At 47.0% G+C, this 22,831-nt stretch overlaps 1 protein-coding gene across 3 annotated transcripts in view; it reads right to left on the bottom strand.

Annotated features, from left to right (window-relative positions):
• Window positions 1–22,831, bottom strand: part of dpp6b (dipeptidyl-peptidase 6b) — a 108,126-nt gene that overhangs the window by 17,856 nt on the left and 67,439 nt on the right. For all 3 annotated transcript variants that reach the window (XM_062993757.1, XM_062993758.1, XM_062993759.1), the window contains 14 exons: window positions 19,979–20,073; window positions 19,369–19,443; window positions 17,447–17,499; window positions 16,637–16,718; window positions 14,316–14,436; window positions 8,158–8,312; window positions 7,889–7,986; window positions 7,485–7,611; window positions 6,739–6,777; window positions 6,377–6,484; window positions 6,154–6,245; window positions 5,289–5,336; window positions 5,096–5,208; window positions 2,871–2,924 (listed from right to left, as the gene is read on the bottom strand). In XM_062993757.1, the coding sequence (XP_062849827.1) occupies window positions 2,871–2,924; window positions 5,096–5,208; window positions 5,289–5,336; window positions 6,154–6,245; window positions 6,377–6,484; window positions 6,739–6,777; window positions 7,485–7,611; window positions 7,889–7,986; window positions 8,158–8,312; window positions 14,316–14,436; window positions 16,637–16,718; window positions 17,447–17,499; window positions 19,369–19,443; window positions 19,979–20,073 (1,260 nt within the window). The remainder of the gene's footprint in view (window positions 1–2,870; window positions 2,925–5,095; window positions 5,209–5,288; window positions 5,337–6,153; window positions 6,246–6,376; window positions 6,485–6,738; window positions 6,778–7,484; window positions 7,612–7,888; window positions 7,987–8,157; window positions 8,313–14,315; window positions 14,437–16,636; window positions 16,719–17,446; window positions 17,500–19,368; window positions 19,444–19,978; window positions 20,074–22,831) is intronic.

Genomic DNA, 22,831 nt, shown 5'->3' with positions numbered 1-22,831 from the left:
CTATACCTGACAAAGGATGAAGGAGGACAAGGACTTATTCATCTGGCCAGTAGGGTTGCTGCTTTCCGTCTCCAGTTTATTCAGAGACTCCTCATGGGACCCAAAGAACTGGTTTGGAGGGCAGTGGCTTGCAGGATTTTGCACACAGCGGGAGGTCTAGGGTTGGACAGAACTTTGTTTTTAATGAACACTAAGGCACTGGACTTTTCTGGGTTGCCTGTTTTTTATCGTGGACTTTTTAGAGTTTGGAATTTTTTTAAAATACAAACAAAAAATGACTCGTCTTTGCACTGGCTTTTGGAAGAACCTCTGGTTTATGGAACACGGCTGGATTTAACTGGAGGAAACACCCCTGCACTGACTAAAACCCTTGTTTCAGCAGGAGTCACAACTCTACGTCGGCTGGTGGACATTGCAGGACCTGATTTCACGCAAGCAGAGAATGTGGCCACACGTTTGGGAGTAAAGTCCATCCGTGTTGTGAGTAAGGTCCTCGAGAGATGGAAGTCTGTCCTTTCACCTGAGGAGCGGGAGCAGATGCAGGAGTACAGTGCGGGGGTGGTTTGCCCTACAGAAGACGACCCCTTCCCAGACATCACAATCATGCCAGATTTACAGGACTGTGAAGGCCCTCTGTTGGAGTCTAAGGAGGAATCCAGCATAGATTTAAAGACTGCATCTGGTAAAATGCTGTACAGAGCCTGTGTAAAGGTTCTAAACAAGAAAAAACTGAATGGAAGGACTGACACACCATGGCGTGATGTTTTTAAGTTAAGTGATGATGTTAAGCCAGAGTGGAGAGCACTATATAAACCCCCATTAACTAAGAAAGTTGCTGACATGCAGTGGAGAATTTTACATGGTATTATCTCAGTTAACGCTTTTATCTCTGTTTTAAACCCGGAGATTTTACCACACTGTCCATTTTGTAATCAGAGGGAAACAGTGTTTCATGCTTTTATGCACTGTTTTAGGCTGCGTCCCTTGTTTGAGGTTTTAAAGAATGTTTTTAGGTATTTTAATGTGACTTTTACAATCCAGACTTTTATCCTTGGTTTTAAATATGTTAAAAGAAAAAAGTCTGAATGTCAGTTGATAAATTTTATCCTTGGGCAGGCAAAAATGGCAATATATATCAGTCGTAAGAACAAGGTGGAGACTGGTAATGACTGTGAAGCCACGAGGATTTTATCAAGACTTGTTAGATCAAGGATTTTAATTGATTTTAAGTTCTATAAAAGTATGAAAAACCTGGAGACTTTTAAAGAAGTGTGGTGCTGTGAAGAAGCAGTGTGCTCAATTAATGATGATGAGCTCTGCTTCACACTTGATTTCAGTTAAGCCAAAATTGTTTGATTGTACAAATGCTTTTTATTTTTACACAGTGAATTATTTTGAGGTGTTTTAATATGATAGAGTGGTTCAGATAATTTTTGTACTGAAAAGACTGGTTTAAATAAAGAAGTGTAAAAAGTCAAAAAAAGTCTCTGTCTCGCTCTCTCTCTGTCTCTCTCTCTCTCTCTGTCTCTCTCTCTCTCTCTCTCTGTCTCTCTCTCTCTCTGTCTCTCTCTCTCTGTCTCTCTCTCTCTGTCTCTCTCTCTCTCTCTGTCTCTCTCTCTCTCTCTCTCTCTCTCTCTGTCTCTCTCTCTCTGTCTCTCTCTCTCTGTCTCGCTCTCTCTCTGTCTCTCTCTCTCTCTGTCTCTCTCTCTGTCTCTCTCTCTCTCTGTCTCTCTCTCTCTGTCTCGCTCTCTGACGGTGTGTGTCCCTCAAGGAGGGCGACCGTAACCTTGTTTCTATGGCGACCGTATCTCGGCGCTCCCGTGCCTCTGTACAGGTGATTGGAGGAAATGAGATGGACTGGGCTGAGAGAAGCCATCAGAGATGTTCGTCATGGTGCTAGAATGAGGAGGTGTGTCTGAGCAGTGATTAATAAGAGCAGCTAATCACACACACACACACACACACACACAAAGCGCAGTCCAAACCACCTCCTAATCCCATTTATCCCACTACACATTTAGTGTCTCCAGTTCACCTCACTTGCACGTCTTTGGACTGTGGGAGGAAACCGGAGCACCCGGAGGAAATCCACACAGACACGGGGAGAACATGCAAACTCCACACAGAAAGGACCCGGACCGCCCCACCTGGGAATCGAACCCAGGACCTTCTTGCTTACCCACCGAGCCAGTGCAGACACTTCTCTTAAAAGCAGCAGAGCGATAGTACTAGTAATCAGAAGGTTGACGAGTGAAGGTTCGAGCCCCATCACTGCAAAACTGACACTGCTGGGCCCCTGAGCGAGGCCCTTAACCCTCAATTGCTCGAGTTGTATTTGGTCACACCTGTAAGCCACCTGTGCTTTAGCTCTCCATTACACACTCACTCACACACTCATTTACATTTTCGGCATTTAGCGGACGCTTTTATCCAAAGCGACTTACGTTACAGTTACATTATACAGTCTAAGCGAGTGAGGGTTAAGGGCCTTGCTCAAGGGCCCAACAGCAGCAACCTAACCCTAACCAGCGACCTTCTGATTACTAGTCCAGTGCTTTAACCACTAGGCTACAGCTTGCCTACAACTCATGCATGTTATGGAGGGTAAAAGGCTACAGACGCAAGGAGAACATGCCAAACTCTTTACATGACTCTAAAAACACTATAGATCCAAAAGTAAGTGGACACCCGACCATTCCGTTCTAAAACCACGACCACATGATGTGGGAGTGTGTCTGTGGGAATTAAATCAGATGAGTATCTGCATGGATTTGGCCATGAGCGTTCCGATTCATCCGTCCAGTGGGGTTTGGGTCAGGGCTCTGCGAACCAAATGCTTCATGCGTGTCCACTATGAAGCGTACACTCACTCTGATAGAGTCGGTCCTCCATGCTGTAGACGGCTGTGTACGGCACTCCTGCACCTGTAGACAGAACACAGACGCCTCAGTTTCATTACCCACATAATTCCACAGAATTAATGATCAAACCGCTGATGAAGCGTCCAGGTCAGACTGGCGTAATCCGAATCCCTGATTCGCTCCCGGTCTGTGATTAGCACGCACCACAAGCAAACATCTTAAACATCGCTGATACACCACCTCCTCGTTTCTATATATAGAAGCACATTGTAGTTCTACAATTACTGACTGTATGCTTTGTTAGGACCCCCACAGGACCACCACGGAGCAGGTATTATCTGGGTGGTGGATCATTCTCAGCACTGCAGTGACACTGACATGGTGGTGGTGTGTTAGTGCGTGTTGTGCTTGTATGAGTGGATCAGAACACCTCACTGTCACTGCTGGACTGAGAATAGTCCACCGACCAAAAACATCCAGCCGACAGCGCCCCGTGAGCAGCGTCCTGTGAGCGCCGATGAAGGTCTAGAAGATGACCGACTCAAACAGCAGCGATAGATGAGCGATCGTCTCTGACTTTACATCTACAAGGTGGACCGACTAGGTAGGAGTGTCTAATAGAGTGGACGGTGAGTGGACACGGTGTTTAAAAACTCCACTCATACCAGCACAACACACACTAACACACCACCACCATGTCAGTGGTCCTGTGGGGGTCCTGACCCTTGAAGAACAGCGTGAAAGGGGGTAACAAAGTATGTAGAGAAACAGATGGACTACAGTCAGTAATTGTAGAACTACAAAGTGCTTCTATATGGTAAGTGAAGCTGATAAAAAGAAAGGGCCTTCCCTAAACTGTTGCTACAAAGTTTTAGCTGATTTATTACACGTGTTTGCATGTAAATCCATCATAAATCCTGTTTTCTGACAGACCCCAATAATGAGAGTGTGTGTGTGATGTGTGTGTGTGTGTGTGTGTGTGTGTGTGTGTGTGTGTGCAGTAATTTAATTACTCCAGCACAATATTAAGGTGAAGCCCTGTGGAAGAGCACACAGGCCGTGATACAGCGTGCACCGCTTCACACCCCCTGATTAACTCCACGCCGTGCTCGTCTTCGTCTCCGAGGGGCCTCGGATGGTCCAGATTTCAGCTGAGCGGCCCATAATCGTTAGCGAAAGGCGGCGCTCGGGGCTAATCCGATTAATAAACCCGACCGGGGGGCGGCAGGTCCTGCTAAACAGATCAGCAACCATGGCGACCGGGCTTTATCGTTCCGATGAGAACCAGAGCCCAGCCGAAATGGTTGTGATTGAGGTCGGAGCCAGACGGGCCATCCATCCATCCAAGACTCGTGCTGTAAACGTAAAGCCTGCTTGACTGCTGACATTATAAAGAGAACAATATAAGAAATTCTCACTTTAAATGGAATTTGGCCAGCGGGGGGGGGGGGGGGGGGGGGGGGGGGGGGCATTAAACTATATAAAAATAACATTTATTCCCCTGACTTTAACTTCGAGTCCGGATGGCGGGCGCATGGATTATCGCCTTGCTGCCTGTGCAACAGCGACTCCTACTGTCTGGTCGAGGATACTCACGAGCACATTATTAGGAACACCGATCTGGTACATACATGTTACCTTTTCTAAGCTTCACCTACCGTACAGGTACAGATGAACTTTGTGGGTATACAATTACTGACGCACCATTTATGAACTGAAAGTATCTCAGGCAATGCTCAGGTAGTGTGTGTTGTTCTGGCGTGAGTGTAGCAGGTACAGCAGTGTTGTTGGGATTTTTAAACATCTCGGTGTCGATGCTCCAACCAAAAATACAAAGCCAGCAGCGTCATGTGATCAGAAAAGACTAGAGGAAGATAAACACACACTGTGTCTATATTGGATGAACAAATAAGCAACAGTCAGTAATTGTACACCCACAAAGTTGAACTGTAAGGCAGGTGTAGCTTATAAATGAACGAATGAATGTCGGTACCAGATACGCAGTGGAACCTCAATTTAACGGACTTCCATTGAACGGATTTACCGGACGAAATCTGGACAACCGAATGTCCGGTTCGATTGTCCACTCGGAGGCACATGACCAGTGCTCCCCCCTTTTAGTCCATTAAGTCGAGGTTTCTCTCTCTCTAAATATACATACATATACTGTATATATACACCTCTGCACTACACGTTGCTTATATTAAAGTGTGTTTCGCTCTGAACTCACTGACCTTTACAGTTGAGGAGGAAGTAGTTAGCGTGCGAGCTGAAGGAGCCGCTCACGTAGCTGCAGCTGAACTCGCAGGACAGGCAGCGGCGATTGAACGAGCCCGTGGTGTCCGCGCTGAAACACACAGCGGAATTACACACAAACGGACGCTCAGGAGTGACCGGACAGTGACGGAACGGAGGGGTGGGACGTACCTGTAGAGGTGTCGTAGTTTCGGGTTGTCCTCGGTGCTCAGGAAATATCTGCGAACGCAGCAAACCGTGTTAGAACCAAGTCGAGGCAAGGGTGAGCACACGTCTGCACCTTTCAATGCACAGTTACTGCTTATGCACTACATTATGAGGCTGCGCATAAATGTGCTTTTCTGGTACATATCTATGTGGTTGTTTTTCTGGTTTAAAATCCCACATAGTGCGCCACCTTCAGGCTGTTCCAGATGTACTGAACTGCCCTTGAAGGGGCCAGACGTGCATTTTCAGCATTTAACGGACGCTTTTATCCAAAGTGACTTACAGTACTGTGACAGCATTTGAGGTTAAGGGCCTTCCTCAAGGGCCCAGCAGTGGCAGTGGTGGGGTATGAACCCGTGTCCTTTTGATTACTACTCCAGTATCTTAATCACTAGGCTACAACGGTCCTAGATCTTGAGGTCTGGCCAGGAAGGGCTTGAACCAGCGACCTTTTGATTACTAGTCCAGTATCTCAACCACTAGGCCAGGCTACAACTCAAGGTCTGGCCAGGGGGGGGATTAAACCAGCGACCTTTTGATTACTAGTCCCATACCTTAACCACTAGGCCAGGCTACAACTCAAGGTCTGGCCGGGGGGAATTGAACCGGCGACCTTTCGATTACTAGTCCAGTATAACGAGGTCTGGCCAAGGAGGGGCTTGAACCAGCAACCTTTCGATTACTAGTCCAGTATCTTAACCACTAGGCTACACCAGCCCTAGATCTCAAGGTCTGGCCAAGGAGGGGCTTGAACCAGCGACCTTTCGATTACTAGTTACACATGAGAAGATGCAGATCACCGATTAAAACGTCCGTGATGGACACTCACATCAGCTGTTTGTCCTCATCGTAGGCCAGAATCTCGGTAACGTCCCAGTCTCCAGAGGTCAGCGACTGCAGCGTGTCTGAACTACTGTTGGCCTGGAACACACACACACACGCACACACACACACACACACACACACACACGAACACACACAGTTTGTTTGACTGCTCGACTGTTAATAAATAATTACTAGCTTCAGGGAGGTAGAGAAAGAAGCTGAGGTACCTGTGAGGTGGACATGGAGATGTGGAAGAACTTTCCTCGACCTCCCTGTGGCACCGCACGCGTGAAGAAGAACCTGAGGCCGTCTCTGGAGAACAGCGGCGCTTCGTTCTGTACAGAGAATGTGGACGGTAACAGGATTAACCTGGACAGGTGTCATCTCCGAGACCGGACCGTTATGTCCCGAGGTGTCCCGATACTTTTGTCCATGTATTGTACGGACTAAACATTGTGCTGTTCTTCATAAAGAAGGAAAAGAACGCCACCCCTTGAAGTACTAAATCCAATGCTAAGCCTATTTAAGAAGCACGTAATTTAAGGACATGGTTGTTAATGTAAATAAGGCTAATGCGCCTCTGACTCACCTGTCTGTGCAGCCAGCTCTCACTCTCGTCCTCATGTTTCTGAAAACACAACACGCTGTTAGCAGATCGTCCTCTAGACACACATTTTTCCCTACCGCACACAGCGCAGACGCAGCACATGTGCAGACTCCCTACACGGAGCGCAATACTCGCTGCATTTCTTCAACCAGACAGTAGGAGTCGCTCTCGCACAACTCGGACCCCCAGGACTTTGTCAGAACCATCCAAAACCACATGAATTGTCAGGCGGAATCACAGAACTGCTTCCAAAACTGATGAACCCTCAGGCAGTCTTGGTTCTTCTTGGCGTTGCTGGGTTTAAATGCTTTAACTATTTTCCTCTCCAGCCAAAAGGTCTTTCTTGTGAACGGAGCCCTACAATGGATTTGACACCCTGTCCAGGGGAAAAGGAAAAGGGGTCCACCGTGACCCTGACCAGGAAAAGCGGGTTAATGCGCGTCAATACACTCAAGCTGGTATGAAATGTCATGCAGACTTGTAATGGTTTGGAATAGAGGTATTGGTATTGTATAAACACTGACTGTCGATGGACTGGCGCCCCGTCCAGGGTATTACTGTGTGCCTTGCGCCCATTGAAAAGCTGGGATAGGCTCCAGCAGGGCCGACCCTGATTGGATAAGCGGTTAAGACAGTGAGTGAGTGTTGAATAAATGACCAGGAGTGGCTTGTTTACATGAACATGATGATCTTGGTGTGTGTGTGTGTGTGTGTGTATCTATACTCACCTTGGTACAGATACCTGTGGTGGCCTCACACAGGGTGAGGATGGAGTTGTTCTGTGCCCGGTTCAGCCAGTTGACGGCCAGTTTGGTGCTGGTGGCCCATTTCACCATGGTGATGTAATACTCCTTCCTAAAACACACCCAACAGTTATAGGTGAGGGCCCTTCATTATACATTGACGGGCCCTTGGGTGGCACAGTGGTTTGTTACACCTGTGTTATAGTGTTTTCCCCACAACCCTGACCAGGATAAAATAGTACTGATTTAGAGGCCCCTGTACTAAGAGAGGGCTTTTTAAAATAGATTAGATCAAGCAGGCCTCCGTAAACCCACCCACTCACCCACCCACCTTTAAGCTTTAGGTTGTTTTGTTAAGTTCCACAGGACCGGACGAGGATGGTACTCACCCGATTCTGGGATCCTCTGGTTTCTTCATCCTGACGGTGTGGAGAGGACCGTTCAGACTCACCACTGACAGGTAAATTTCAGGGTTCTCCTCACCGGCCTGCACACATCACCAGGGAGCGGCATGCGCATTTCCAGAACATTGAACATTTATTCAGTCTAACACAGCATTATTTGGGCTCGGGACCTGGTCACATGATCATCAGCCACCTAAATGATGGTTTGAAATGCTAGTTAGCCGTGTGTGAATGTGTGTGTGATCCTGACTTACTTTAGGGTAGCGGTACTCCTGGGCACTCGGGTACAGGTTGCCAGTAAACATGGGCATCTCCATCTTGGGCACCAGAGTGTCGTCGATGGTGGCGTAGGCGAGCCTGAGGCCGTCCGGTGACCACCAGTGAGCCGTGTAAGACTGGAAGATCTCCTCTGCAGGACAGACAGCGGTACGGTAAATACATTTAAGTCGCCGACCGCATGTTTTCACCTGTCAGCGGTAGAGGACCGCACCCCATGACTAGTGCAGGCGCTGTTGATTTGATGCACCTGTTAGCAACTGGTGTATCTGAACCCAATGAACTACAACGATTCGTCGCGGTGTCCACATACTTTTGGCCACACAGTGTACTTCTGGCTGTGAGATTTGTGAATGTGGGCCTGAAGCTGATACCTGGTGTTTTGGGGACTGATTATTTTCTCTAAGCGGACGACCTTTAGACATCTGACGTGGCATTTGGAGCCAGCGCCAGCAGCAGGTGTCCTCCTGAAGGTCAGGGTTTCTGAGGATCTCCAGAGCTCCTGACTCAGTCCTGCACCCCGCTGTGTGTGAATCAGAGGAGGATGCAGCCTGTAAACACGGGCGGAGGCGCCAGGAGCCGGGAGGGTGTGATTTATGGTGGCTGTTCGATATTGCTCCTTTGCCTCAGGAGTGCCATCCATCACTCTGTAAGCCTGAGTGCTTGGCAGCAGCCTTGGCCACACGCCCCGGTCTGTAAAACACTACTGTGTGCATCACGGGCAGCGCGGCGCCGTGCAGCTTGTCAGGTAATTATGGACCGATTAAGGTTCAGAGAGCACTGAAAAAGCTCGGCTCGGGAAAACGTCCGAGGAGTAAAACGCTTCGGTTCTGCTTCACTGGTTCTGCGTCAAACACTGAACACTGGTGCTTCATTTCAAACACTGGTACTACTTCTGACACTCACTAAAGATCCTAACATTCAGTACTGGAACTGGGTTTAAGGGTGGTGGCCAGCCAATCGAGTATTATGGTGCCATAACTAACCAAAAACTATTCACCTAGCTGCCAACCTACCTACTTACAACACCTACAACCAACACACAGAGTGATCTACCTACCTTTCAAACTCCCATCCCACCAGATTAACAGTAGTTTAAAAGCAGTTTAGCCCCAGTTTAACACCAGTTTAGCCCTGGTTTAACTCCAGTTTAACACCAGTTTAGCCCCAGTTTCACTCCAGATTAGCTTCAGTTTATCTCCAGTTTTGCCCCGATGTAACCTTGGGTTAACTTAACCCCAGTTTATCCCTGGTTTAACTTCAGTTCAACACCACCTTAACCCAGGATTAACTCCATTTTAACCCCAGTTTAGCTCCGGTGTAACTACAGTTTAACCCCAGTTCAGTTAATTACAGTTTAACCCCAGTTTAGCCCCAGTTTAGCTCTGGTTTATTTACAGTTTAACGCCAGTTTAGCTCCGGTGTAACTACAGTTTAACCTCAGTTTAGCCCCAGTTTAGCTCCGGTGTAACTACAGTTTAACCCCAGTTTAGGTCCGGTTTAATTACAGTTTAACCCCAGTTTAGGTCCGGTTTAATTACAGTTTAACCCCAGTTTAGCTCCAGTGTAACTACAGTTTAACCCCAGTTTAGCTCTGGTTTAATTACAGTTTAACCCAAGTTTAGCCCCAGTTTAACCCCAGTTTAGCTCCAGTGTAACTACAGTTTAACCCCAGTTTTGCGCCAGTGTAATTCCAGTTTAGCCCCAGTTTAACCTCAGTTTAGCCCCAGTTTAGCTCCAGTGTAACTACAGTTTAACCCCAGTTTAGGTCCGGTTTAATTACAGTTTAACCCCAGTTTAGCTCCAGTGTAACTACAGTTTAACCCCAGTTTAGCTCTGGTTTAATTACAGTTTAACCCAAGTTTAGCTCCAGTTTAACCCCAGTTTAGCTCCAGTGTAACTACAGTTTAACCCCAGTTTAGCTCCAGTGTAACTACAGTTTAACCCCAGTTTTGCGCCAGTGTAATTCCAGTTTAGCCCCAGTTTAACCTCAGTTTAGCCCCAGTGTAACTACAGTTTAACCCCAGTTTAGGTCCGGTTTAATTACAGTTTAACCCCAGTTTAGCTCCAGTGTAACTACAGTTTAACCCCAGTTTAGCTCTGGTTTAATTACAGTTTAACCCCAGTTTAGCTCCAGTGTAACTACAGTTTAACCCCAGTTTAGCTCTGGTTTAATTACAGTTTAACCCAAGTTTAGCTCCAGTTTAACCCCAGTTTAGCTCCAGTGTAACTACAGTTTAACCCCAGTTTTGCGCCAGTGTAATTCCAGTTTAGCCCCAGTTTAACCTCAGTTTAGCCCCAGTGTAACTACAGTTTAACCCCAGTTTAGGTCCGGTTTAATTACAGTTTAACCCAAGTTTAGCTCCAGTGTAACTACAGTTTAACCCCAGTTTTGCGCCAGTGTAATTCCAGTTTAGCCCCAGTTTAACCTCAGTTTAGGTCCGGTTTAATTACAGTTTAACCCAAGTTTAGCTCCAGTGTAACTACAGTTTAACCCCAGTTTTGCGCCAGTGTAATTCCAGTTTAGCCCCAGTTTAACCCCAGTTTAGGTCCGGTTTAATTACAGTTTAACCCCAGTTTAGCTCCAGTGTAACTACAGTTTAACCCCAGTTTAGCTCTGGTTTAATTACAGTTTAACCCAAGTTTAGCTCCAGTTTAACCCCAGTTTAGCTCCAGTGTAACTACAGTTTAACCCCAGTTTTGCGCCAGTGTAATTCCAGTTTAGCCCCAGTTTAACCTCAGTTTAGCCCCAGTGTAACTACAGTTTAACCCCAGTTTAGGTCCGGTTTAATTACAGTTTAACCCAAGTTTAGCTCCAGTGTAACTACAGTTTAACCCCAGTTTTGCGCCAGTGTAATTCCAGTTTAGCCCCAGTTTAACCTCAGTTTAACTCCAGTTTAGCCCCGGTTTATCAGCTTGTTTAGCATCTCAGCATGAAGACGATAATACACAACACTACAAAGGGAAACACTCTCCTCACATACAACATCTACAGTAGAAGTTCTGACTCTAACTCCACCTCGATCACATCTGAGAACATCCAGGACCTTCAGTCAGGCCTGATAAAGGAGACGTGAGCAGAGAGCAGTTCCAGCCACAGGGTGGCAGTAGAGATGTGTTATGGTTTAATCCTGTGGCAGTGACGTGTGAAGAGCAGGATCAAAACAACTGTACACATTAATAGATCCGGGGGAGAGGGGGTGTGGGGGTGTGGGGTGAACCCTCGGTGGTGTATTATTACATAAGAACTGTCTTCTGTGCCCCTCAGTCCCAGTAAAACACATTTAATACTTTCATTTATCATTTCTTACTGTTTGATGCTTTAAATGTGCGTTTCCCAAAGTTTATGGACACCTGAACATCACCTTCAAACCCATGGGCATCAATATCTATTTCATCTCTCTTTTTCTGCTCTCACTCCTCTGGAGATGACCTTTAGGCTTGATTTAGCAAGGTTTGGCTCTTAATCTTGGGCTGATTCATCCCAGAAGCCCTGGATGAGGTTACGGTTATGTTACCACTGCTTCAGAGTCCAGCAGTGGTGTGCTTTACACCAGTGATCCCCAACCTTTTTAGCACCACTATAAGATATAATGTCACGCACCCCTGGGGGTCGAGGGATTTAAAATGGAATAACGATACTACTCACAAATGATGGAAAACGAGACACGGCTCCCACCTAGTGGTGATAGGAGGGAATAACATCCGGAGTGTGTTGGAAATTGAAGTGTTTTCACTGCTCTTGTATTGTTATCTAATTATTCATTCATTCTGTGCATCCTGGTAATAAATGGAGCACTGCTTTACACCATTCCATCCAAACTGCAGCGCTGTACAGAATTGTGTGTGGCTGCTTTAGCATAGAAAGCTAATCTATGAAGCTCCTGATGAACAGTTCTTGTGCTGATGGTGGAACTGGGTAGAGAACTGGGTTCACAACAGCAGCTCTAACCAACCGGGCGGCTCTAGGGGCTCTCCTAGTATACAGAGGTTACATGACTGGATGCTTGGTGATTACCCAAAAAGGTCACCAAAGTTTGTTCCACAACAATACGTCTTTATAAATGTGCTTCAATATTAACTAGGGATGTAACGATACACTCTACCCACGATGCGATACTATTTACGATACTGGGCTCACGATACGATTATTTAAACAAAATGAAATTTAAAACTTATTATGACAAAGTTCTTTTTATTATTTCTCTTTAAAAATGAAATAAAATCTTTTATTTATCTAAATACTGAATGCCCTTTTGGCCGGCACAGTGGCTCGGTGGGTAGCACCGTCGCCTCACAGCAAGATGGTCATGGGTTCGATCCCCAGGCAGGGCAGTCCAGGTCCTTTCTGTGTGGAGTTTGCATGTTCTCCCCGTGTCTATGTGGGTTTCCTCCCACAGTCCAAAAACATGCAGTCAGGCCCTATAGGTACCTGGCTGCCAGGATGCATAAACCAGTGCATTGTAGTGCCTAGGGAGGGTCGTGTCAGGAAGGGCGTCCGGCGTAAAAACGGTGCCAAATCAATAATGCGGATCACGATCCACCGGCAACCCCAAACGGGAGCAGCCGAGGAAAAAGAGAGAATAAACGCCCTTTTATTTCTGAGGTTAGTACAAACTATGCAAAACAATGCTGCACATTTCCCTTTTTGAGTAAAAACAATTTTATATACTGTATATATATATATAAATAAATGAATAATACAAATAAAGAAAGTATCCTCACATAAATACATTTGGCTGGAAAATTCAGAACCTGGCAACCCTGTAGTGACGTCAACCAGGCAAGGTGAATAGCACCAGCGCCCTCTGCTGTTTAAAGTGAATATCGATTCATTATACATGAATTAGCTATTCGAATCGTGGCACATGTGCACTGATTTTTAACTGTCATGTGGTGCATCGTTACATCCCTAATATAATAATACAGTTATTGATCTGCAAAAAAAAAGGATTTGATTCATGGGATTGATTTATTCCCCCTAACGCAGCATCAGGATTTTTGCAGAGGATCCGAGAGCCATCGTTTACACTCAGCCTTTAAAAAAACGGCCTAAAGAAACGATACAAGGCACCCGAGGTCCCGGCTGATCTGGTTTGTGTCTCTAATAAAATCTGGATGGTTTCCGACGCTGCGGTGCAACGAGTCCAGGCTGCGGTGTCATTATTAAGGCCGAGGAACGAACCTCTGAAATCCTTGACATTTGAGTGGTCTGCTGTAAGTGCGGGACAGGAAGAGCAGCAGATCCTCTGTAATCCCGTCTCGGGGGGTGCGTACAGAGGCCAGAAGTGCGATCGAGAGAGGGGGGACGGGGGGAAACTGAGTGAGTGAAAAAGCTTCAAAACAGGAGGATTTATGAGGCGTGTCTGATCAGATGAGAGCCGCCGGGGGGGGGGGGGGGGGGGGGGGAGAACAGGAGGGTGCACCCCGGGGGCTCGGATCGGGACCGCTGGGCCGAGTGATGAGAAAAAGAGGACGGAGAGATTCAGGGGGCGCGTTTGGGATGCTCGTCGTGCCTCGGATGGCTCTCGCTCCCCTATTTCGGAAACGACACGTGAAATATGATAAATAAATCAAAGAAATGAAACGATTTTTTACTGAGATTTATTAGACTGGTTACAATCCAGCGCTGCTCACACCGGTGATCTACAGAGAACACAAGGCGGAGCAACTGGTAGCTACGTGAACAGCACCCCTGCTGGCCAAGAAGAGCCGCGGACTAGCGCGAGACGCCCTGTGCTCTTCATATTCCACTGCAGGCGACTCCCAGTCCAGCCTTTTCTCCCTCTCAGACCTGAGTGTCCACGTATACAGTATAACTCTGAGTTTAATAAGAGCAGTATTATCAGCACGCCATCGATACCAACAACACTGCTGCACCTGCTACCGTCAAACTAACTCGGTGGCATCGCAATGCTGAAAATGCCCACCATCTGGTCCTTAAGGGTCCTGTTGGGATTCCTTCCGACTGATGAACGGGGTACGGTGGGGTGTCAGATTGTACATTACAGATGGGCTCCAGTCAGTAATTGTATACCCACAGTTCATCTGTATGGTAGGTGTAGCTTTATTAAAAATATTCAATGAATGTACATATCAGATAGGTGTTCCTAATAAAGTGCTCGTGACTTCCTACCTTCGTAGAGCCAGTCGCCGAGTCCGTTAAACACCACGCCCTCCTTCCCGGTGGTGACCAGGCGAATGGGTTTGTCGGTCACCGTGGCCTGGTAGTAGATGTTGTTCTCAAAGATGAAGATCTGGACGGAGGCACAGACATCAATCAACGTTATTCAAACATCAAGATTCTTCTTTATACTGGTCAGGGTCGCAGTGCTTTCTGCTCAGCTGTTTTGTAGTTTTGATAAGCTGGAGCCTATCCCAGCTCTTCAATGGGCGCAAGGCACACAGCAACACCCTGGACGGGGCGCCAGTCCATCACAAGGCACCAGATCTCTTAGCGCGTCCAATTTCTACCCAATTGCGTTATGCTTCGTCTCTACTGGTGCTGACCCCCGCCCTGATTGAGGAGAGCGAACTGACACACGCCCCCTCCGACACGTGCGCAGTACCCGACTGCATCTTTTCACCTGCACGAGGCGAGTTCCTAAGCGGAGAGCCACACCCTGATCAGCATTATTCCTCGACTCTGTGCAGATCTGTGCCATCAATCAGCCAGCAGAGGTCGTAATTGCATCGGTTATGACATTTACATTTACATTTTCGCCATTTAGCTGACGCTTTTATCCAAAGCGACTTACATTACTGTGACAGTATACAGTCTGAGCAATTGAGAGTTAAGGGCCTTGCTCAAGGGCCCAACAGCAGCAACCTGGCGTGGTGGAGCTTGAACCAGCGACTTTTGGATTACTAGTCCAATGCCTTAACCGCTAGGCTACAACTGCCCTGTTATGAGCTCCCTATCCGGCTCCCACCCTGGATGAACAACAGCCAAACTTTGTTCATGTAGTCGCCCAACCCAGCCGGATGGCAGAGCTGAGATTCAATACAATGTATTCGAAATCCCAGCTCTGGTGTGCTGGCGTATTTTACCGTGCGGCACCTAAGCGGCTCGATGGACCCACATAGATAGGCTTCTAGTTTTTTTCTAAAGCCAGTCTGGAGTCATTTAGTTTCTCTCAACCCTACGTGTAAGATCAAATCCCCTCTAAAAACCAGTCACAATGCATAAAGGATCAAGATCGCACACTGTGCGACCCGTGTGGCACAGTGGTCTAAGGTCTAAGACCTAGGTCTAAGTCCCAGCTGTGCCACCGGCATGGTTGGCGCTTTATGGGGAGTACAGAGAACATAGTGTGCAGGTTATTCTCCTTTGCACGTTTGCACCACTTTCCGGTGCAGAGGAAAGCAAGGTTGTGAGTACAGTGGGGAATTGGGTATGACTAAATAATGCAAAAAAGAAAGAAAGACAAAAAAAAAAGGTGTGTTTCTTTCAGCAGCACTGGTGCCGGGACAGAATGTCGTTTTCTTTCATTTGTTTGCATAATTACTGAAGCGTTATGAGACAGACGAGGACCAGATGCTGAGAGCGAGTGAATATTACGGAGTGAATTTTTTCTAATGAGCTGATCAGAGGGACTGAAGTTTATATGACGATAGCTTTATCGTTAGATCCAAACGGAGGCGGAGGGCTGCACGAAAATAACGAGCAGGTGCAGAACACCTCCACCGACATCATGGAAACACTCTGTGTGTGTGTGTGTGTGTGTGTGTGTGACAATGGCATTAATCAGAGCTAACCGGACCTCCTCAGTCGTTTGATGTGCTGACGGTGTGTGTGTGTGCGTGCCTGCTCTGCATTTCCAGCGTGCGCATGTTGACCTCCAGGACAGCAGGGGGCAGAAGCTGCTAATCAAATTCTCATTGCAATCTAGGCCTGATTTCTCTAGTTCTTTCTAGTGCCCCGCCCTGCTCGTTCTACTCCCTACCTGATCAGCTCCTCAGTAGAGGATTCTAATGCGACATGGAGCTCATGAGGCAGATTATTTAGACGCTCTACTTCTACGTCACCGCAGTTTTAGCTTACTAAGCGTCTCCCTCCGTGTCCCGAAAACACAGAGGGGTTAAACCGTCCCTGACGCCCCAATTTACAAATAAACGACACTTGTACAATTACACCTTTATATACGTAGATTAAACATCAATCAGAATTTATTTACATTTGAGAAGAACTCTGTTGGTTGCTCCACATTTATTCGTCCGCTATGTTCACATTTGTCGTTTTGGTGAGGAAAGTCGTGCCGCACTGAATGCTGGGATTGCCTTCAGCGCTGAGGAGGCGTCAGGTGCCTCAGTAGGAGCATTTTAAGGGATCTAGGACTTTAGCCACGCCCTCTTCTGTGTCCGTGTACAGACCGTGTGTCACTGTCTGCTATTCTGTGTCCACATAAATAGGGTTTGGTTAAAAGTCCATTAAACCGATGAAACCATGACACGTACCAGCTGCTGGCCTTTGGGTCCCCACCCAGCGTACTGCAGTGTGGTGATCTCCACTTCGGGTGCAGTAAGAACCCTGGTCTCCCTGTGAGGAGAAACACACCAAACGTGGATGGTAAGATGAACCTTATGGCCAGGTCACACCACAAACCTGCCATTCACGTCGTTTAGCAACACCCTGAAGCCCGATCTAAGTCCCTTGCTGATCACATGGACAAAAAGAGCAGGACTAGTGGTGGAGTGTTGGAACACGCCTGGTCAGGCGTCCATACAAACACAGCTGGGGATGAGATACGAGAGTTCTGGGACCGGTCTGGGCTGGGATGGAAGGAAGCGGGGTAGGTGATAACCCAACACTGGTAGGTGATAAGAAGCGTCTGGTGACTGAATCCAGGAGACAGAAACAATCTAGTCCCACTGTGGTTTACAAGATGTAACATAAAGCCTCCACAAGGGGGCGTTCATGTACAAGTTAATTCAATTATTACTATTACTATGTTTCAGCGCTCACTGGCCAGAACGGAGTTACAATCAGGACTCGACTGGGAAAGAACAGGTGGAATTAGGAGCCGAGGCTTCTTCCTTCTAAAGCTTGTCTGACTGTGGACAGCAGCGCCTTCTAGACACAGGAGAAGCCGCACGGGCTCCTTAGAATAAAATGCGTCTCTGATCACAGCTCGGGCCTCTCTGTGGCCAGCAGGTGGCAGCACCAACCGCACAGTACCCTGAACCAGCCTCCATCCTCATCACCCCCCCCTGCTGAGAGATGATTTGGTTTGATTAGATGAATTTCATGCTTTACGATTCACTTACGGAGTTTTCAGGCTGCAGATGATGTACGAGGCCGTGTAGGAATACTGATACATCTGGAACAGAGAGAACAAACCAAAACACCGTCCAGAAGTGTTAACACCCCTCAGCGTACTCACAACAAGCTCAGATATTGATCAGAGAGACGAAACAAACCAGTGTTATATATATATATATACACTGTATATAGCCATAACATTAAAACCACCTCCTTGTTTCTACACTCACTGTCCATTTTATCAGCTCCACTTACCATATAGAAGCACTTTGTAGTTCTACAATTACTGACTGTAGTCCATCTGTTTCTCTACATACTTTGTTACCCCCTTTCATGCTGTTCTTCAATGGTCAGGACCCCCACAGGACCACCACAGAGCAGGTATTATTTAGGTGGTGGATCGTTCTCAGCACTGCAGTGACACTGACATGGTGGTGGTGTGTTAGTGTGTGTTGTGTTGGTATGAGTGGATCAGACACAGCAGCGCCGCTGGAGTTTTTAAACACCTCACTGTCACTGCTGGACTGAGAATAGTCCACCAACCAAATATATATCCAGCCAACAGCGCCCCATGGGCAGGGGTGGTGGCCAAGGCCACCATAAATAAATCTTCGGTCCCCCCCACCACTTTGCCGGCAACTTTTTATTGCGGAAGCATTTCTGCACGCAGGTGTTCCCACAGGGACGCAATTCAACAGCGCACCTCAAACAAGTAGTTCTTCACCAAAACAGCGTAGTAATACACTCACATAAATGTCCACCACCAACACAATTACAGAAGAAGTACTAGTACATAGTAGTACTACTACTTACCACTACTACTACTTAGTAGTAAATGTGGCGCACTACAAGTACAGGCGCCAACGGGCTCTGCGCGTTCCAGTGTTGCCAGATTGGGCAGATTTTGTTGGAACACAATTTAATAGCAGTTAAATAACACTTCTGTTTAAAAGAAAATATTCAGTTTTAAGAAGCTCCAGCATTGTAGAAGGCTATTAAAAGTAAAGCCAATTTCAATGCTGATTTGGCTTAATAGTGTTGGTCAGTCTGTATCATATTGTTGAAAGAAAATTAAAATTTGTTTTCCAGTTGTTTTCACACTAGCATGTTCTGGGGTTCAATTGAGTGTCATCATTACACACAATTTGGCAGCCAAATGATAAAGTACTGCAAAGGAATATCTTTAAAATTCTGCCTCATAATGTTAAGGCTGCTATATTTTGGTTTTTCACTTGTCAGGGAAAATGAAGAGAGAAAAGCTTGTTATGCAGGTCTTTGTGATGTAATTCTACATGGCAGTGAGTGAGTGACCGCATAAAAAAAGGTATCAGTTTCTGCGCCACCCCTGTGTGAGCAATGGTCTCAGTCTGGCCACCGCTATGAAAATTGTCTGGCTGTGACCACTGATGAAGGTCTAGAAGATGACCGACTCGAACAGCAGCGATAGATGAGCGATCGTCTCTGACTTTACATCTACAAGGTGGACCGACTAGGTAGGAGCGTCTAATAGAGTGGACAGTGAGTGGACACGGTGTTTAAAAACTCCAGCAGCGCTGCTGTGTCTGATCCACTCGTACCAGCACGACACACACTAACACACCAGCACCATGTCAGTGTCACTGCAGTGCTGAGAATCATCCACCACCTAAATAATACCGGCTCTGTGGGGGTCCTGACCATTGAAGAACAGCGTAGAGAAACAGATGGACTACAGTCAGTAATTGTAGAACTACAAAGTGCTTCTATATGGTAAGTGGAGCTGATAACATGGACAGTGAGTGTAGAAACGAGGAGGTGGTTATAGTCTTGTCTTGTGAGAAGCCTTCTCATAAAAGTAGCTGATCACACACTACTTTAATGCTGTTTAAAATGGGACGTCCAGCAGGCTTGTGGTCGGGCGTCTACATACTTCTGTACCTGTACTCACCTGTACGACGTTGTAGACCAGCAGCACGTGGGTCAGATCAGGAGACACCTGGTATTTGGTGGCTTTATAGGTTTCCTGAAAACAAACATACATAAGATTTTGTAGTAACAGTCAGTAACTGTTTGCTCATCCAGGGTGGCACTAATGTGACGGTTAAAAAAGTGGCGCAATAATCGCTGAATTGCCCAAAAAGGATAAAGAGTGCCGGCATCTGCACTGGCATCACAGTTTCAAACCAAGATATATAGAAGAGCTTCCACCTGGAGCGGATCAGCACTTAACGAGGTGTTAGAATAACCTAACCGACATGTCAATCATCTGCGCCTCCATGCCCCATCTAACCACCATACATGGTAGGGCAGAAGGACATCATGTTCTGTTGCCTTCACAAAGTCCTGAGACGTGTGGACTAAAAACCAACGTGTACGTTGGAACGCTAACAATTTGAAACAGCTTGAAAGGCCGGATTGGTGTTATCTCAACAGCGACCCCTACTGGCTGGTCAGGTGTCGAGAATTCTGCGTTCTGTATCGATGCAGAGGGAATGCGAAGGGCATTGGGAACTGGATATATCCAAACAGGGACGAAGTTAAAATGATGATAAACGTACAAACATCTTGTTCTCCACCAGAACCTCGGTGGTGTTGCTCTCCACGTCGAGTTGGACCACATCGCCGTCGCGGTCCCGGTACATCAGCTCAGTGTCTGTGGTGGGAAAAGGAAAACCTAGGGTTGAGTGACAGCAGTGTTCACAGCCAAGCAAGCTTTACATCTCCATGCGTTTAGGGACATTCAGGCAGAAAAGACAGATAGAATTGAAGCTGGAGGAATTTGGGGTTGAAGTCACGCCGGATGTTTATGATTTTAATAAGCTCATGGTCATGTGTCCACATATTTTTGGTCACTGGCAGTAAACCCACCTCTCTTAATGTTTTCTTTATATTTAATATTCATTTAAGGCTTCAAATCAGGACTATATTGGATCCTTGTCCTGCTGCACGAGCCAATTACATCTATGCTGCAGCTTATGGACAGATGACCTCACATTCTTCATACTAGCTAAGTAATTACCGCCTGGACCTCTGAACCTGTCGGTCCCTGTGAAGGGGGGTGTATCCTCCGTACCTGCATCAATTATTATGTATCAGATTTTGTAATAAAAAAAAAAGTACATGGGCATTATTACACCATTATTACAGGTAGTTCTGAACCTCATGCAGTTATAACAGCCTCCACTCTTCTCTGAAGGCTTTCCAGGAGATTTTGGAGTGCCACTGTGAAATGTCATGCCTATTCAGTAAACAGGGCGTCTTTACGGACCTCGCTTTGTGCTAGAAGGCATGTCCACATATTTTTGGCCTTCTACGAGACCTGGAGGTAAAAAAAAACCCTGAATGAGAGTCTGAATGGCTGCTTTCGTGCAGCACAGGTGAACACCGCCCTCATTCACTCCGGAGTAAACCCGACCAGCTTCTCTCCTCCAGTTTCACGCTTCAGGTTTGTTTATTTCACGTTGGTTTCTTTTATTTCCTCCCGTGTGAGGCGAGTGCCAGTTCTGCGCCTCTGTTTTGTTTGAGTAATGTTGTTCGCGCACAGCGAGTGCACCACGGGGCCGCTGCAGATGCTTTTCACGCTGATAAATAATCCAGACGAGTGATTGGTTCCAAAAAAACACGCCGGGCGCTACAATCAGAAGCTGCCGAGCGTGACGGGCTGCAAATAATAGACTGATACAGACCGTGCAGCTGAACTCGCTCTCGGTCTCTCGGCCTCACGGTTCGTTTTACTCACTCGACTCGTACCGATCGAACCGCCCGAATCACGTCCTGCTACCGTAGAGAACCGATGCGGGGGGTGGTCACCTCGGGCCGAGGCTCAGGATGGAACACGGCGGCTAAGAAGATAATGAGATGAACCCGAGTGCAGAAAACTTTAAAAGAAAAGAAAAGAAATAAAAGCTACAGAATGAAACGAGAAAACAAGAACTAAACTGTCCAGATCAATCAATAAAGTGGGGCTCGAACCGCAGCGGGAGAGAACTAGAGACCAGCGCACTAGAGACAGGACTAACAGACATCACCGACACCAAGGGGAGGAAAGAACCAGAAGGTCGGCTGAATTACAGGAGCTCTGAACACCAGCTACTCAGTCCACCGGCAAGTTAGAACCCAGAAGATGTGAATTCTCTGCAGGTAAGAAGGTGTGGCACCACTTTGGACACAACCGTTACCATATTTGGACTTGGTGCAGTATATAAATGCAGCGTTCACTATTCAACAATCAAAATTGTGCATATCAGCATTTAGCAGACGCCTTTATCCAAAGCGACTTACAGTACTGTGACAGTACGTTATCTAAGCAATTAAGTGTTAAGGGCCTTGCTCAAGGGCCCAACAGTGGCAACCTGGCTGTGGTGGGGCTTGACCCAGCGACCTTTCGATTACTAGTCCAGTACCTTAACCACTAGGTGATGGCAGTGGATGGAGTCACGTACTGCTGTCATCCAATACGTTCATTCATTCGTTTTCTTATCTGCTTATCCAATCAGGGTTGTGGGGGGTGCTGGAGCCTATCCCAGCTTCTCAATGGGCGCAAGGCACACAGTAACACCCTGGACGGGGCAACAGTTCATCTCAGGCCAGACACACGTACACACACACATTCACTTATAGGACAATTCCTATTCCAAGTCTCCAATTAACCTGCCTGCATGTTTTTGGATTGTGGGAGGAAACCGGAGCTCCCGGAGGAAACCCACGCGGACACGGGGAGAACATGCAAACTCCGCACAGAAAGGACCCGGACCGCCCCGCCTGGGGATCGAACCCAGGACCTTTTTGCCTCGAGGCGACAGTGCCGCCCTCATCCAATACAGACTCTTTTAAACAACCTTATGAATGTTCATTTGACTAAATGGACACAGATTCCCACAGACATACTCCAATATGTTGTTACCAGTCGTAAATAGGGGGCTGGGAATGATATGGTGCCCAGACTCCTGGGTTCGTTGCCAGCGGTCGTCTGGGCGCCACCTGGTGGGCATAATTGGCAGTGCCTGCAGCAGATACTAATTGGCTACCGTCTCTGCAGGGTGGGGCCCGGACTATGTGTGTGGAAGGGGGGGTGGGTGTTCATACGCTGTGTAAGGATCCTGATTGGCTGAAGAGGCGCCTGGGCAGAATGCAGGGGCGAGAAGAGGAGGGCGTGTACAGCGACGTGCTCTCCTCGGATGCAAACGGGAGGAAAACGCATTAAAAAATAAAATAAAATAAATAATAAGGTCTAACAAAGTCTATGTGTCCGTATACTTTTGGCCACATAACTAATGACCTTTGTTTACATTTGGTTTTGGTTTTCCAACACTTAACTGCCTGATTGTTCCTTTGTGAAGTCGTGCATTTGAATCACTGAGTATTTAATCCTCTATATGTTTGAGATGTGGTTTGTAGATCTGGGTGGACTT

The sequence above is a fragment of the Trichomycterus rosablanca genome, chromosome 4, assembly GCF_030014385.1.
Source record: "Trichomycterus rosablanca isolate fTriRos1 chromosome 4, fTriRos1.hap1, whole genome shotgun sequence".
Taxonomy (NCBI): domain Eukaryota; kingdom Metazoa; phylum Chordata; class Actinopteri; order Siluriformes; family Trichomycteridae; genus Trichomycterus; species Trichomycterus rosablanca.
The sequence above is the reverse complement of the archived record's forward strand: the minus strand, read 5'-3'. Positions and strand labels throughout refer to the sequence as shown.